The sequence below is a fragment of the Ochotona curzoniae genome, unplaced genomic scaffold (assembly GCF_017591425.1).
Source record: "Ochotona curzoniae isolate NIBS_2020 unplaced genomic scaffold, NIBS_Ocur_1.0 contig_1, whole genome shotgun sequence".
In the NCBI taxonomy this organism is placed as follows: domain Eukaryota; kingdom Metazoa; phylum Chordata; class Mammalia; order Lagomorpha; family Ochotonidae; genus Ochotona; species Ochotona curzoniae.
This window is the reverse complement of record NW_024464918.1, coordinates 27,442,383-27,456,834: the sequence shown is the minus strand read 5'-3', so window position 1 is coordinate 27,456,834 and position 14,452 is coordinate 27,442,383. Positions and strand designations below refer to the sequence as shown.

The window sequence follows — 14,452 nt, the reverse complement described above, 5'->3', positions numbered from 1 at the left end:
ACCGGGCGGAGGCTGGCGCGGACCGGTCGGGAGCGGGGCTCGAGCCGGCGCGGCGGGGCGGAGTCGGCGCAGACCGGGCGGGGGCGGGGGCGGCGCGGACCGGGCGGGGCGGGGCGCGGACCGGGCGGGGCGGGGCTCGGGCCGGCGGGGGCGGGGCCGGCGCGGCGGGGTGGGGGTCGGGCTGTGGCCGCCGGCGCGGCCGCCTCGGCAGCCGAGCGTTCTCCGCCGCCGCCGCCGCCGCCGCCGCTGCCCTCAGGGACGCCGGCCGCCCGCGTGCTGGGCCAGGCGGAGGCCCACAGCCATGGACGACTTCATCGTGATCTCGGACGACAGCGGCCCCGAGAGCTACGGAGAGGCCACTTCGAGCCGGGCGCGGAGGCTCCGCCGGGCCCTGTCTCGGGGCTCCGGCGCGCTGCCCCGCCGCACCGTGGTGAGTGAGCGAGGGCCGCCGGACTTGTGGGGGGCTTCGGGGGGCGCTGCGCATCTCGAGGCCCCGAGGCCCGCCCCTCGGCGCCTCACGGCTGCAGCCGCTTCCCGCCTTGCCTCTCCCGGCTTCGAGAAGGCGCGGCGGGGCCCGAGTCGGGCCGGGGCGGGGCGGCCAGGCCCCGGGAGCCCAGCGCTGCAGCCCGGGCGGGGAGCACACGTCGGTGGGCTCGGGGCCGCGGGCCGGGGGAGCGCCCGAGTTGTTGGGTCTGTGCTGGGCGAGGTGAGCCCCGGGCTGGGCGGGAGGGGAGCAGGGCTCAGGGCCAGGATCGTGGCTGCGCTCCAGGGCCTGGCTGCTCAGCCAGAGGGGGCCCCCCGACTTGGGAATTGTGCAGGAGAGACGTTTATTTCACTTGAGCGGAAAGACATGTGCTGGGTCCCAGATCCTTCCCCTCCCCACGACAATCCCCGCGCGGGGATGGGGGAGGAAACACCCCGGGCCCCATTTCTTTTTCCCCTCAGGCCTCATTCATTTTCGTTCTTTCTCCGATGCCTAAAATTATCTTTGCCTAATCCTTCACGGACATTTAGTGAACCCCTACGAAGAGCCAGAGAGTCCAGGGGCTGGGGGAAAAAACGGAGAGAGAACGCAGCACCCGCAGTCCCTTCCCGGGAAGCTGACGAATCCTGCAAGTGGTTACCAGGACCTCCTGTGCAGTCTCCCCAGACGCACCCTAGAAATCATTGTCAGGCTGATGTGACAGTGTGGGGACCTACAGGTTAAGGAAAACTACGCATGTATCCCTCCAAACACAGCTCGCTGCGCTTCCCAAGATCCGCTCTGTCCAGCCCCTAAGCCTTCACCGGGCAGTTGGTCGGCGACCCAGGTTCAACGCTGAGTTCTAGGTGATGGCCACGCCATGAAGGGGCACGCAAAACCAGTTCTGTTTGGCTGTGATTCGAGCCGAAGGGAATTCTCATTCCAGCTCAGTAAAAGAATTTAGTTGAGCTGTACCCGATTGTTAGGCAAGCCAAGAGATTCTTAGGATTGAAATGACCCAGCTTTGCGAATGAATGGACCTACCTAGCACGGGAGGAAATTAAATGTGGGACTCCTTAGATGCATGATAAATGTTGGTTGAAAGAAAAAATTGAAGAAAGCGGGGTAGTAAGAGAAGAGAGAGAAGGCGAGCCAGACAGCTGGCTGGTGGTGCAGGTGACGTTACAGTCAGTTTGCATCTCCCGGATTTAAAATGCTAACGGAAAATGTAGGGAGGTAGATTGGGGCCAGCTGGGAGGAGCACAACTCTCTAGGAAAGTCGGAACTGGAAAAATTGGGCGGGCATCCAACTGCTGGGGGAGTATGGAAGGCTAAGTACTGACAGATCAGCAAGGGAAAGCATGCGAGTCGCAGGACCAGAAGTATGTATGTATGTATTTATTTGTTTGTTTATTTATTTTAGAAGCAGATTTTACAGAGAAAGAAAGAGAGGTCTTCCATTGCACTGGTTCACTCCCCAAATGGCCTCCAACACTTGGGGCTTCCTCCCAGTCTCCCACATGGGTGCAGGTCCTCCTCCACTGCGTTCCCAGGCACGGTAGCAGGGAGCTGGATGGGAAATGAAACAGCCAGGACTCAAACTGGCACCAATATGAGATGCTGGTGTCGCAGCATGACCTCTCATTTCTCCTTTTATCTTTATTGCAGATTAGATTAAAAGTGATTGGATAAATAAGAGAAAAATTAAAGGCAATGGGAGACTTGCAAGGTTACAAAGCCCAGAGAGTCTTTTTCTGACTTCCTCAAGGTCTTGAGGTCAAAGGTCTTTGTTGAAATCAAGATTCACCACATAGCAGATTCTGTCACCTCTTTCAGCATTGTTTTTATGTTGTTTTGTTGTTGTTTTAGATTTTTTTTTTTTAATCTACAAGGCCAAATTACATAATGAGACAAAGATCTTCCATCTGCTGGTTTACTTACCAAATGGCCACAATAGCCGGAGCTGAGTCAATCCAAAAGCCAGGAGCTTGCAGCTCCTTCCAGGTCTCCCACATGCACACAGTGCCCCCAGAGACTTGGACCATCTTCAGCTGCTTTTCCGGGCATTTTAGCAGGGAGCTAAATAGATACTGGAGCAGCCTGGACCCAAACCGGCATCTGTATGGGATACCAATATCCCAGGCACAGGCTTAACCTCTGCCACCACAGTGCCAGTCCCGCTCAGCTTTTGAGCTTAAGAATTTTACTATCTACCTGCCAGAATTACAAGGTTTTATTTTAATTTTTAAATATGTTTTATTTCTTTGCAAATCAGAGAGCCAGAGGCAGTGATCTTCCATTTACTGATTTATTCCTTAAAGTCCACAACAGCCAGAGGTGTTCAGCTGAAGCCTGGAGCCTAGGACTCGGTTGGGTCTCCCGCGGATGTAGCTGCTACCACCTGCCACCTCCCAGGGGTGTGCAGAGCCACAAGTGTGGAGCTGGAATCAGAAGCTAGGATTGGACCCAGGCCCTCGGCTATGGGGTACAAGCATTGCAAGCAGCATCTTTTTTAAAGATTTATTGTTATTTTTTACTTCATTATTATTATTATTGTTTTAGATACAGTTCCATAGGCCCAGGGATTTCCCTTCCCTTCTCCCCAAGTTCTCTACCTACCCACTGAGTTCCCTGTACTATTACTATAGTATAGTTCTTAATGAACAGTCATATGTCCATCATTGCAGGCGTGGATAATGGCAGAGAGTCCAGCATCCTACAGTCAAGATATAGTTAACAGTTTCATTGGGAGTCCATCTTTAATCTGGAAGTAGAGATGTGTACTGCATTATATCCTCACATCTGGATATGACAGTCTCCATTACACAGTTACTGTACATCCCCTTAAATGAAAAGCCACAAAACAAAATCAACAACATGAAGAAAAATAGAGATTTACAACATCGTGAAGTTAAATGACATGCTATTGAATGACTAATGTGTCGCTGAAGAAATGAAAAAGAAAGTGAAGAACCTTGTTGAAGAAAATGATGCTACTATATGATCTATGAGTCCGTGAAGAATTTAATGAGAAAGTGTTGTGAACAGATGAAACTGCGAAAATATCAATATCCATGAGATATAGTTTCCACTGATTTTTGTTGGTGAGATATGTCTCCTATAGGCAACAAATAGATGGGTTTTGTTTGTTAATCCAGTTTACTCACCTATGACTTTTGCTAAATTTAATCCATTTACATTCAGGCTTCATATGAAGGGTGATAATTTGGCCCTGTCATTTTAGCAATGGGTTGTTCATTGATTTAGTCTTCTGTTGTTATTTTACTGGGATGTTCTTCACATTTGTTTTCGGTTTTGGTGGGTGCTATTTCTTTTCTCCTGTCAAGAGAACATCTTTAAGTATTCTTTGTAAGGCAGGTTTGGAAGAGGCATATTCCTTGAACTTGACTTTTCTGTGGAAGGATTTTATTTCGTTTTCAAAGACAAAGGAAAGTTTTGCTGGGTATGTTATGCTGGTCCACCTCCTATGATCCCCTGCTGAAGCTGTAGCTTGTACAACCTTTCTCCCACTTCTGGTTGGAGCAGTTCCCAGGATTAGGGAGACACCAGGTGTCCTATATAGCTAGGTTGTTGGTGGTGCTGATCTTGCCAGAACCTGTTGGATATTAGGTCTGGGTGCCACACGGACCTATTTTGACCGGTATGATGCCAAAGTCGGTATTATTTCCCTTGTGGGACTGGTGCAATGCACTGAGCTGAGTGAGTTCTCTCCCAGCTCAACACATGCATGCACAGCTCACTGTTGTCCATGTAGTCTTAAGGCTTTTTCTACACTGTACAAAATGGCACCTGGTGTGCCACTACTAGAGTTCCTGATCTGGCCATCAAGTCTGAGGGCTACCTGGGTCTGTCTTGGATGGAACCTGTATAAAGCCGTGTTGTTGCTGTTCACTGAGCCAGAAATGAGTCCACTCCCAGCTCCGTGCATGCACATTCCTGTCCCATAGTTTTCATCTCTCTACTCAAAATGGTACCTGATTCAGCTCTAAGGGCAGACTGGGCTGTGAAATCCACCCTGTTCCTGCACTGCCCATCTGGGACCTGCCACTCTGTCTCTGCTCCTGGTCAAATCAGATGGACCAGCAGGATGAGCAGTTCTTTGTCTGGGTTCACTTCCTCATCTCCCGGTGAATGTCCCTTCCCACCTGGCTGCTGGTGGAGTTCAGATCACTGCTCACCGAATGCCGCTGGGGTATCAGTCACTGCAGCACCACACCGTTGCGTCCGCTGCTTTCCTGTGTCTGTCATCCCAGGTGCCCCTCTGCTGTTGTTCTGTCCTCTCCTATTTGCTGGCATGTGCGCTCTGCTTCACACTGGCTAATGTTTCTCCATCTGTGGAAATGTTCCCTTCCCCAATTCCACTATCTTGATTCTCTTCTTCATTTCTTCTGTTTGTTTCTTTCTTTGTTTTATTGGAAAATCAGATTTCCAGAGAGCAAGATAGACAGAAAGATCGTCCATCTGCTGGTTTACTCCCCAAGTAGCTGCAACGGCCAGAGCTGAACCCATCTGAAGCCAGGAGCCAGAAGACTCTTCCAGGTCTCCCATGTGGGTGCAGGGTCCCAAGGTTTGGGACTGTCCTCCAGTGCTTTCCCAGACCACAGGCAGGGAGCTGGATGGGAAGCAGGGCAGCCAGGATTAGAACGGTGCCCATATAGGATCCTGGTACATGCATGGTTAAGAAGACTGTAGCTACTAGGCTACTGCGCTGGGCCCATGTTCACAGAATTTTGACAAAGCAATGCAGATGTCTGGCATAAACTGCTTTTGCTATCTTTTGTGTTGTTTCCAAGTCAGGCCTGACCTTCCTAAATTTGGCAGGCAAAGAAATAAACAAGATTGTTTTTAATGCTTTATAAATATTGACTAAGAGCAAATTAACTTGCACAAGTTCAGGAAATCAGAAAGACATCTCAAATGCTGTAGTTTGACATTTTTGAATTCCTGCTTCTGAACCTGGACTTTAGACTTCATTGAGCTGATGACGTGAGTCTGTGTTTTTGATGTTACTTCTTTCCACTTACATAAGAATATTTTAAAATAATTAATTTTTACTGACCTAATTATAAAATTTTAGAGATGCATAAAAATGTTAAAATTGCCGTTAATCTCACCATTCCAAGCTCACCAAGATTAACACTTTGATGTGTGCCCCTCAAAACTTGCACAATGGGCCCAGCGAGGTGGCCTCGTGGATAATTAGATCTTTTAAAAAAAAAACACCTTGCACATGGGCCCAGCCTTGCACCATAGTAGGTCAAGCTGACATCTGCAACACCAGCATCTTAAGTGAGCATGAGTCCGAGTCCTGGCTGTTTCACTTACAGCCGTAGCTCCCTGCTGATGGCCTGTGAGAGTGGCAACAGCTGGCCCTAATCCCGGGGCTGCTGAACCAACATGGAAAACCTACAAGAAGCTACTGGTCGTATGGCCACCTAGGGAATAAACCATTGGATGAAAGAAAATGCCTGTGTCTTCCTCTCTCTGTAATCCTTTCAAATAAATCTTTATTTTTATTTGTTTCTGTATTTTTATTGTAAAGATTTGTTTTATTTTTACAGGAAAGTCAGATGTACAGAGAGGAGGAGAGGCAGAGGGGAAGATCTTCTGTCCAATGATTCACTCCCCAAGCGGCCACAATGGCCAGAACTGCGCTGATCCGAAGCCAGGAGCTTCTTCCAGGTCTCCCACACAGGTGCAGAGTCCCAAGACTTTGGGCCGTCCTCGACTGCTTTCCCAGGCCACAGGCAGGGAGCTGGATGGGAAGCGGAGCAGCCAGGACACAAACCAGCCTCATATGGGAGCCCGGCGTGTGCAAGGCAAGGATTTAACCACTGTGCTACCATGTCAGGCTCCCTAATGGACATTTTAACCCCTATGCCACACATTCAATCCAAGGTGCAAGGACCTAAATGTTTAGGCCATCCTCCATCTGCCTTCCCAGTTACACTAACAGGGAGCTGGACCAGAAGTGGATCATCTAGGACTCAAACCGGTGCCCATTTGGGTCATCAGCATTGCAGGTGTCAGCCTGACTCACTACAACACAACACCCAACTCAACAGTAAGGTTTCTTACTAAAATGAGTGACTAGGCACTTGCCAAATCAGTTAAGGTGCTGCTTGGGGTGTGTACATCCTGTACCTGCATCCTTGGTCCACTTCTGTTCCAGCGTCTCCCAATGTGCAGCCTCAGAGGCAGCACTCTGCCTACCTCCTACATGGAAGGCCCCATGCAGTTCCTGCCCCTGGCTTCAGCCTGCTCCAGCCAACCACTGCAGGCATCTGGAGAGTGAGCCAGCAGGTGGAAGTTCTTTCCATATCTGTCTCCCGACCTTCTAGATGAAATCGAAAACAAACAAACAAACAAACAAAATAGAAATTCCTATGGCTGATAAAGAGAAAGTTTTAATGGTCTACATAGAAGATTAAAATCAGCTACATTTCCTTAAGCCGAAGCCTGGCCCAGAGCAAGGCCCCAACACTCTCCTGTTCTGTGAACGCTAAGAAAGGTGAGGAAGCACATTTTCTGGAAGTTCCAGCCGAGTTCTTGGTGAAGGTGAGTACAGTCAACAAAAGGCTTTCAGTGTGGATGAAACGGCCCGCGACTGGGAGGAGAGGCTGGGTAGAACCCTCACAGCTAGTCTTTCTGACTTGAAAGCTACAAGTGACAGGCCAGGGCTCTTGCCAGGTGCTCATGAACGTGGAGACTTTTATATCGGAGCCAATGCTCATTTAGCATTTCTAAGATCCTAGAGTTCTGAAGACTTCTACCGAAGAGCCTCTTTGCTCTGTACGTGGAACAGTACACCAGAGCTGACGGCACAGCTGCTTACAACATGATGTATTAAGTAAGTCCTATGTTGAGACCCATTACTCAAGAATAAAAAGTCTCTTTCAAAATACTTCTGCTCATTAAAAATGTACCTGGTCGGGCCCGGCGGCATGGCCTAGTGGCTAAAGTCCTCACCTTGAACGCGCCAGGATCCCATATGGGCGCCAGTTCTAATCCCGGCAGCTCCACTTCCCATCCAGCTCCCTGCCTGTGGCCTGGGAAAGCAGTCGAGGACGGCTCAAAGCTTTGGGACCCTGCACCCGCATGGGAGACCCAGAAAAAGTTCCTGGCTCCTGGCTTCGGATCAGCATAGCATTGGCCGTTGCACTCACTTGGGGAGTGAATCATCGGAAGGAAGATCTTCCTCTCTGTCTGTCTCTCCTCCTCTCTGTATATCTGACCTTCCAATAAATAAATAAATCTTTAAAAATATATATATACCTGGTCACCTGAGAGCTCTGAGGGAGATACACAGCAAGATGAATGATTTCATGCTTGTCAACACAAACACCATTTTGAAACCCATGGATCAAGAAGTAACTTTGGGGCCCGGTGGCGTGGCCTAGCGACTAAAGTCCTCACTTTGAACGCGCCGGGAACCCATATGGGCCCCAGTTCTAATCCCGGCAGCTCCACTTCCCATCCAGCTTTCTGCTTGTGGTCCGGGAAAGCAGTTGAGGACGGCTCAAAGCCTTGGTACCCTGCACCCGTGTGGGAGACCTGGAAGAAGTTCCTGGTTCCTGGCTTCTGATCGGCATAGAATCGGCCGTTGCGCTTACTTGGGGAGTGAATCATCAAATGGAAGATCTTCCTCTCTGTCTCTCCTCTCTATATGTCTGCCTTTGTAATAAAAAAATAAATAAGTCTTTAAAAAAAAAAAGTGACTGGTGTGACCTGTCTGGCCCTCAGCTGCCACTCCTGGTAAAGATTTTATGAACGTTTTTGAAATGACAACAAAGAATATTGTTACCTACAGGGCAAATGTTTGGCATAACTCTTAAGTTGTCACCACTTTGGACACCCGCAGCCCAATGTCAGGGTGCCTAGTCCTGGGGTTGCTCCACTTTCAGTCCAGCATCTGCTGAGGCTCATCCTGGGAGACCACAGATGAGGGCTTCGGTCTGCGCCACCCAGAGAGACATCCAGGCCAAGATCCATGCTCTTGGCTCCTGCCTGGCCCAGCTAGAGCTTATGCAGGCATTTGAGGAGCGGATCAGAAAATAGAAGGTTTCTGCTCACCTGTCCCTGCCTTGCAAATAAAATGGAAATAAATGAAATTCTGAAAGGCTGAAGGTCCACACTAATTTTAAGAAGAATATTACATGAAGTTGGTAAGACCATAGCAGGATTTGAGAAGATTGATGCTCATTGTAAAAGAAGTTATGCTGAGGGAATAATGCTTCTGTTGGAAGGATTTCATTAAAGGAGAAGTCAGCAGATGTCACAAACTTCATTGTTTTCTTTAGAAATAGCCACAGCCAGGACCAGCAGCGTGGCTTAGTAGGCTAAGCTTCCCCTTGTGGCGCCAGCATCCAATATGGGCACATGTTCAAGTCCTGGATGTTCTACTTCCGATCCAGCTCCCAGCTTATCACCTGGGAAAGCAGCAGACGTGTGAATAACATCCTTGGCCCCTGCACCCGTGTGGGAAAGGCAAAGGAAAACTCCTGGCTCCTGGCTTCAGATCAGCTCACTTTTGGCCGAAGTAGCAATTGAGGGAGGGAACCAGCGGATTTTATTTTTAAGATTTTATTTATTTTTATTGCAAAGTCAGATATAAAGAGAGGAGGAGAGACAGAGAAGATCTTCCATCCAATGATTCACTCCCCAAGTGATCGCAACAGCCAGTGCTGTGCCAATCCGAAGCCTGGAGCCAGGAACCTCTTCCAGGTCTCCCACGCAGGTGCAGGGTCCCAAGGCTTTGGGCCGTCCTCGACTGCTTTCCCAGGCCACAAGCAGGGAGCTGGATGGGAAGTGGAGTTGCCAGGATTAGAATCAGCGCTCATAGGGGATCCCGGTGCTTTCAAGGCGAGAACTTTAGCCACTAGGCCACCGTGCCGGGCCCAACTCTGCCTTTTAAATAAAAATATATCTTTAAAATGAAAAAATTTAAAGGAAAGAGCTGCAGCCACTCCAACGTTCAGCAACTATTTTTAAGCAGGCCCATGGAGGACCACCAAGTAGGGTAGGGAGGATCGAGGTAAGGAGGAATTTGGGTGAGATAAATGCTTCCAATTTCCCTGTTCTTCCCTTTTCTCCTGTATCGGGGGTGGTAGTGGGAAGGGAACAGGAAGTGGGAGGGAGGTGTTTGCCAGATACCAACCCACATCAGTGCCCAGGAATGGGGTCGTCCACTTGATGTCGTCTTAGAAACCCCAGTGTGGAGAATGCTCCGAGGCTGGTGCTTGAGTGGTTTTGATAGTCTGAGATTCTGCTGGTTTCGTTGCTCCAAGGTTGAGAAAACCCTTCCAAAGTCCATTGGCTGACAGAGTCCTCCCCTGTGCATCCACTCACCCAGATACTTGCTGCCGAAGCTCAGCCAGGAGAGTTATACAATCTGTCCTACTCTCCATCTTATATAGCACTCAGCATCCTCTGCAGGCCCAAATAAACTGGCCATCATGTATCCCTTATGCACCTGGGCAGTAAACAAAGCCCAGTCCTGATACATGCATGCCTAGGGTGATCCACAAATCTTGATTCTCCCTGTGGCTGGACTTTCTAAGCCAGTGGTCTAGTTGGGGAATCCCCCAAGAAATCTCACTTGGGGAGACCCAAGAGCTGACTTTTGTACTTGCCAGCCAGCACAAGGTTTGGTTCAGCCCATCACCTACATCAGCCTGTGCACACACTGGTGATTGTGGTTGCCTGGTCAGTTCCATCCCCGGCTCCATGTCCCATACAAATTGATTGGTGCTGTGGCCCAACCAGCATGCCACGGACCTGGCTCTTGCGCACACCAACAGGAGCTGCCACCTTCTTGGGATGACTCCCAGTGACCCCCACCAGGCCCGCCCCCAGCCCCGGTGCCTGTGCATACCAGGTGCTGCAGACGAGTCTGGTCTGTGCCACATACCAGTGGTGCTCTCACATACACCTATGGGTGTTGCAGCTTAGCTCAGCCCACTCCACGCCGCAAACCAGTCCACACTTATGCTAACCAGTGTTGCCAGCAGTGGAGTGCCCACAGTTGCCCCTACTAAGCCCAGTCCCCATACTGGATCTTGCACTTTCCAGGGAGTACTGCAGTCCAGTCTGAGACGTTTTGCAACCCTGTCCTGGCACTTGCTAGCAGATGCTGCATCAAGGCCCCGCGCAGTCGGCGCTCATCCTGGCCCTTGCATGCACGAGTGGATGCGGTAGCCTGGCCTGGCGCCGGCCCTCCCCGAAACCCAGCTCACATGCAAGCCAATGGGTGTTTCAATCCTGCCCAGCCTCATCCTCCCCCAATCCCAGTTCTCATGCTCACTAGTGGGAGCAGTGGCCCAGCAGGGGAGCCACCACATCCCTTGCGTGCGCTCTTGGATGCTGCAGCCCAGTCTGGCATGGCCTGTCTCACCTTGGCATTTGCTGGCGGGTGCTGCAGCCTGTCTCCACCTGTCCTGGCCCAGTTCCAGCTCATGCTGGGGGAGCTGCAGCCTAGCCCAGCCCAGTCAGCTCCCAGTCGCAGCCCTAATGTGAGCCAGTGGGTATTACCTGCCAACCTGCTCCCCTTCCTGACTCTTGCACCTGCCAGAGAGTGTTGTAAACTAGCCTAGCCTGGACTGCCCCTACCCTGAGTTCTCACATTCATCTTAACAGGGAAGTTAACAATCAGGCTATTCAATAATAGGCATGTAAAGTTTTAGACATACTATTGCATACTTAATAGAATGCCATAAAAGTATAAACAAAATGTTTTATGCATAGGGGAGCCGAAAAAACTTGTGTGATTCGCTTCTTGTGTTATTGAAGTAGCCTGACATCTCTGAAGTATGCCTGTACTCTAAGTGAATTGTTTAAATTATAGCGTAGTGAATACTAAGGCAATATGGTTGTTCTCAGGCCTTATTGTAACATAACTGTGCAGGCTGTACCTCTATAAAACTGGCAGTACAGCAGGCTTTACACCATCACCGTACACACTGCTTACATGTTACACTGGGGCATGAAGGTGGCTGTGACATCACGAAGGGACAGGGCTTTTTCAGCTCCGTTACACTCTTGCAGGAAGTACTGCTGCACACACAGTCCATTGTTGAGAGGAACATCATTATGTGTTGCTTGACTGTACACCTGTATGCCTTTACATGCAGCCATCCCTCAGTGTGCAAGGAGGATTTGATTCCAGACCTTCCTTGCCCTTTAATACCAAAATATGTGCATGCCCCGTCTTCTTTGAAATGCTGTGGGGCCAGCGCTGTGGCATAACAGGTTAGGCTACCACCTGGAACATGCAGGTTTGAGTGCCAGCTGTTCCGCTTCCAGTCTGTCTCCTTACTGATGTGCCTGGAAAAGCAGCCCAAGTGCTTGGCTCCCTGCACACAGGTGAGAGATTTAAGCTTAAAATAAAACTGTAAAAGAATCAGATGTAATGTTTCCATATAACCTCCACCCAACCTTTTGAATATTTTAAATCATCTCTAGATGATTTAAAACACACAATACAATGTTAAGTCTGTACTATATCAGGTAGAAAATAATAACAAGGAATGAAAAGCCTGCAGGCGCTCAGTGCAGGCACCTTTCCCCAAGTATTTGTGACTCAAGGGTGACTGATCCACAGCTGTGGAATCCATGGGTACAGAGGGCCAACTGGGTGTGCATACAATGCTATTTATGTTGCAGCTTTGAATTTTCCCCTAGAAATGATTCCCACAGGATTTAATGCGAATGCTTCCCCTACGGTTATACATTGTGGGAACGAAACATAATGATGATATTGTTGGATTTTTCTTAAGTTGTGATTTTGAACGTTTCTGTTTCTGTGTAGATTTTTTTAAATCCATATATATATATATATAATTTAAGATTTATTTTGTTTTTATCGGAAAATCAGACTACAGAGAGGAAGAGCTTCGGTCCAATGGTTCACTCCCCAGGTGGCCAGTGTCTGGAGCTGTGCTGATCCAAAGGCAGGAGCCCAAAACCTTCTCCAGGTCTCCCACGCAGGTGCAGGATTCCAAGGCTTTGGGCCGTCCTCGACCGCCTTCCCAGGCCACAGGCAGGGAGCTGGATGGGAAGGGGGGCTGCCGGGATTAGAACAGGTGTCCATATGAGATCCCGGGTACATGCAAGGTGAGAACTTTAGCCGCTAGGCTGCTGCACCATGCCTTGTGTAGATTTTTTTAAATATACATAAATTTTTTTTCATTTTTTATTTGAAATTTTGAATTTTATGGTACAATTCTGTAGAGTCTGGGATTCCCCCACACACACCAATTTTCACCCCCAACTGATTTTCCCCATCTCATCTCAATAGCAAAGTCTAATTGTACATAATTTTCAGTGAGGAACCATTGTATGCTTTCTAATCCTTTTCCTTTTAAACCTCTTTTTTCCTTTTCCGCGCTGCATAGCAATGCCTGCATCATGTTCGTGATAGAGTGCATCTTCCTTGTGCTCCTGATTTTAAAGGAAATGTTTCACTTCCTTCGAAGGAAGTGTACTAGCATACACATTAAGGGAGTTGCCTCGTGTTTCACTTTTTCCAGAAAACTGAAAAAAAAAAAAAAAAGCAGTTCCCATTCTATTTTTATGAGCAACACCAGAAAAAGACAGTACAAAATGGATAGCCCTGGAATAATATCCTCTTATACAGGGGGGAAAAAAGTGTTTCTCAGGGGCAGGTCATGGGCTGCCACACTCCGTGTAGACTTTCTGGTTCAGGTCCCCGTTCTTCTGTTTCCAGTCCATCTTCCTGCCAGCGCTCACCCTGGGGAGCAGCAGCTGATGGCTCACGTGCTTCGGTCCCTGCCGCCCATGTGGGAGACCTGTGTTGAATTCTGGGCTCCTTTCCCAGCTCCCTAGTAAGCTAGCACATAGAATGATTCAGTCTCTTTTTCTCCTTCTCTCTCTGCCTTTCAAATAAGATGAAGGCACATTTTAGAAATTGCAAAGAGAAATCTTCAGCAAAATGAGATAAAAATCAAACTCCCAATATATGAAAATCCTATAATCAAATGGAAAGACACTCTGGCTCAATATTTGAAAGTCAAACCAGTGTAATCCATCGTATAACCAGCCCTAAGAAGAAAAAACACACGGGTATTGCTTGATGCAGAAACCACGTTTGGTAAAATTCAATACCTAGTAACGCTAAAACTTCTCAATGCACTAGGAATAGAAAGGAATTTCCTCAGTCTATTAAAAAAAAAAACTTCAGAAGAAAGTAGAGACAGCATCATTGCAGTAGAAGTTTGTCTTCCTGCTAGAGCCTGCAAGAAGACAATGCTGCCTGCGCCTACCGCTCCTGTTCACAGTGTCCCAGAGGTCTGAGGGAAGCAATAAACCAGAAAAGGAGATAAAGCCAGTTCTGGGGCAAGCCAGTGGAGATTGCGGTTCCACAGGGGTGCCCACATTGCCCCCACAGAATCTGCTATCAGACCCACTTCTCCCACTCTTGTTTTCCCCTCCAAACCAGTTTGCTGGCAGTCCCCTACATACATACGCATTCCATTGACTTGTTATTGGGAGTCCCTCAGATGTAATTCCTAAACTGCTTTGGAAAGCCTCCGAGCAGGGGGGGCCTGAAGGCCTGCCCCTCCCCCAAGGGAGCCAAGTGGCCTGCACAGGTCGAACAAACAAACAAACAAAAACGCAACAAGAAATATTGAACAAAAAATCTTTAGCTGGGGGATCAACATGGCGGTGTACCAGCTCTGGCATGCCCTGTGGCGACTGGCTTGATTCACATACTGTGGCACCTGGCAAAGCAGCAAAGGATGGTCCAAGTATTTGGGCCCTTGGCACCCATGGAGGAGATCTGAAGCAATTCTCAGCTCCTGGCTTCATCCTAGCCTAACTCCACTCAGTCTGGCAATTTAGGGAGTGAACTAGCAGATATAAGAATCTGTCTCTTGGACTCAGCGTCGTGATAACCTAGTGGCTAAAGTCCTCACCTTACACTCGCCAGGATCCCATATGGGAACCAGT

At 49.1% G+C, this 14,452-nt stretch overlaps 1 protein-coding gene across 2 annotated transcripts in view; it reads left to right on the top strand.

The window, feature by feature from the left end:
* Nucleotides 1–219: 219 nt before the first annotated feature.
* Nucleotides 220–14,452, top strand: part of SIMC1 (SUMO interacting motifs containing 1) — a 45,010-nt gene continuing 30,777 nt past the window's right edge. For both annotated transcript variants that reach the window (XM_040966279.1, XM_040966205.1), the window contains exon 1: nucleotides 220–430. In XM_040966279.1, coding sequence (XP_040822213.1) covers nucleotides 302–430 — 129 coding nt within the window. In that variant the 5' untranslated portion in view covers nucleotides 220–301. The remainder of the gene's footprint in view (nucleotides 431–14,452) is intronic.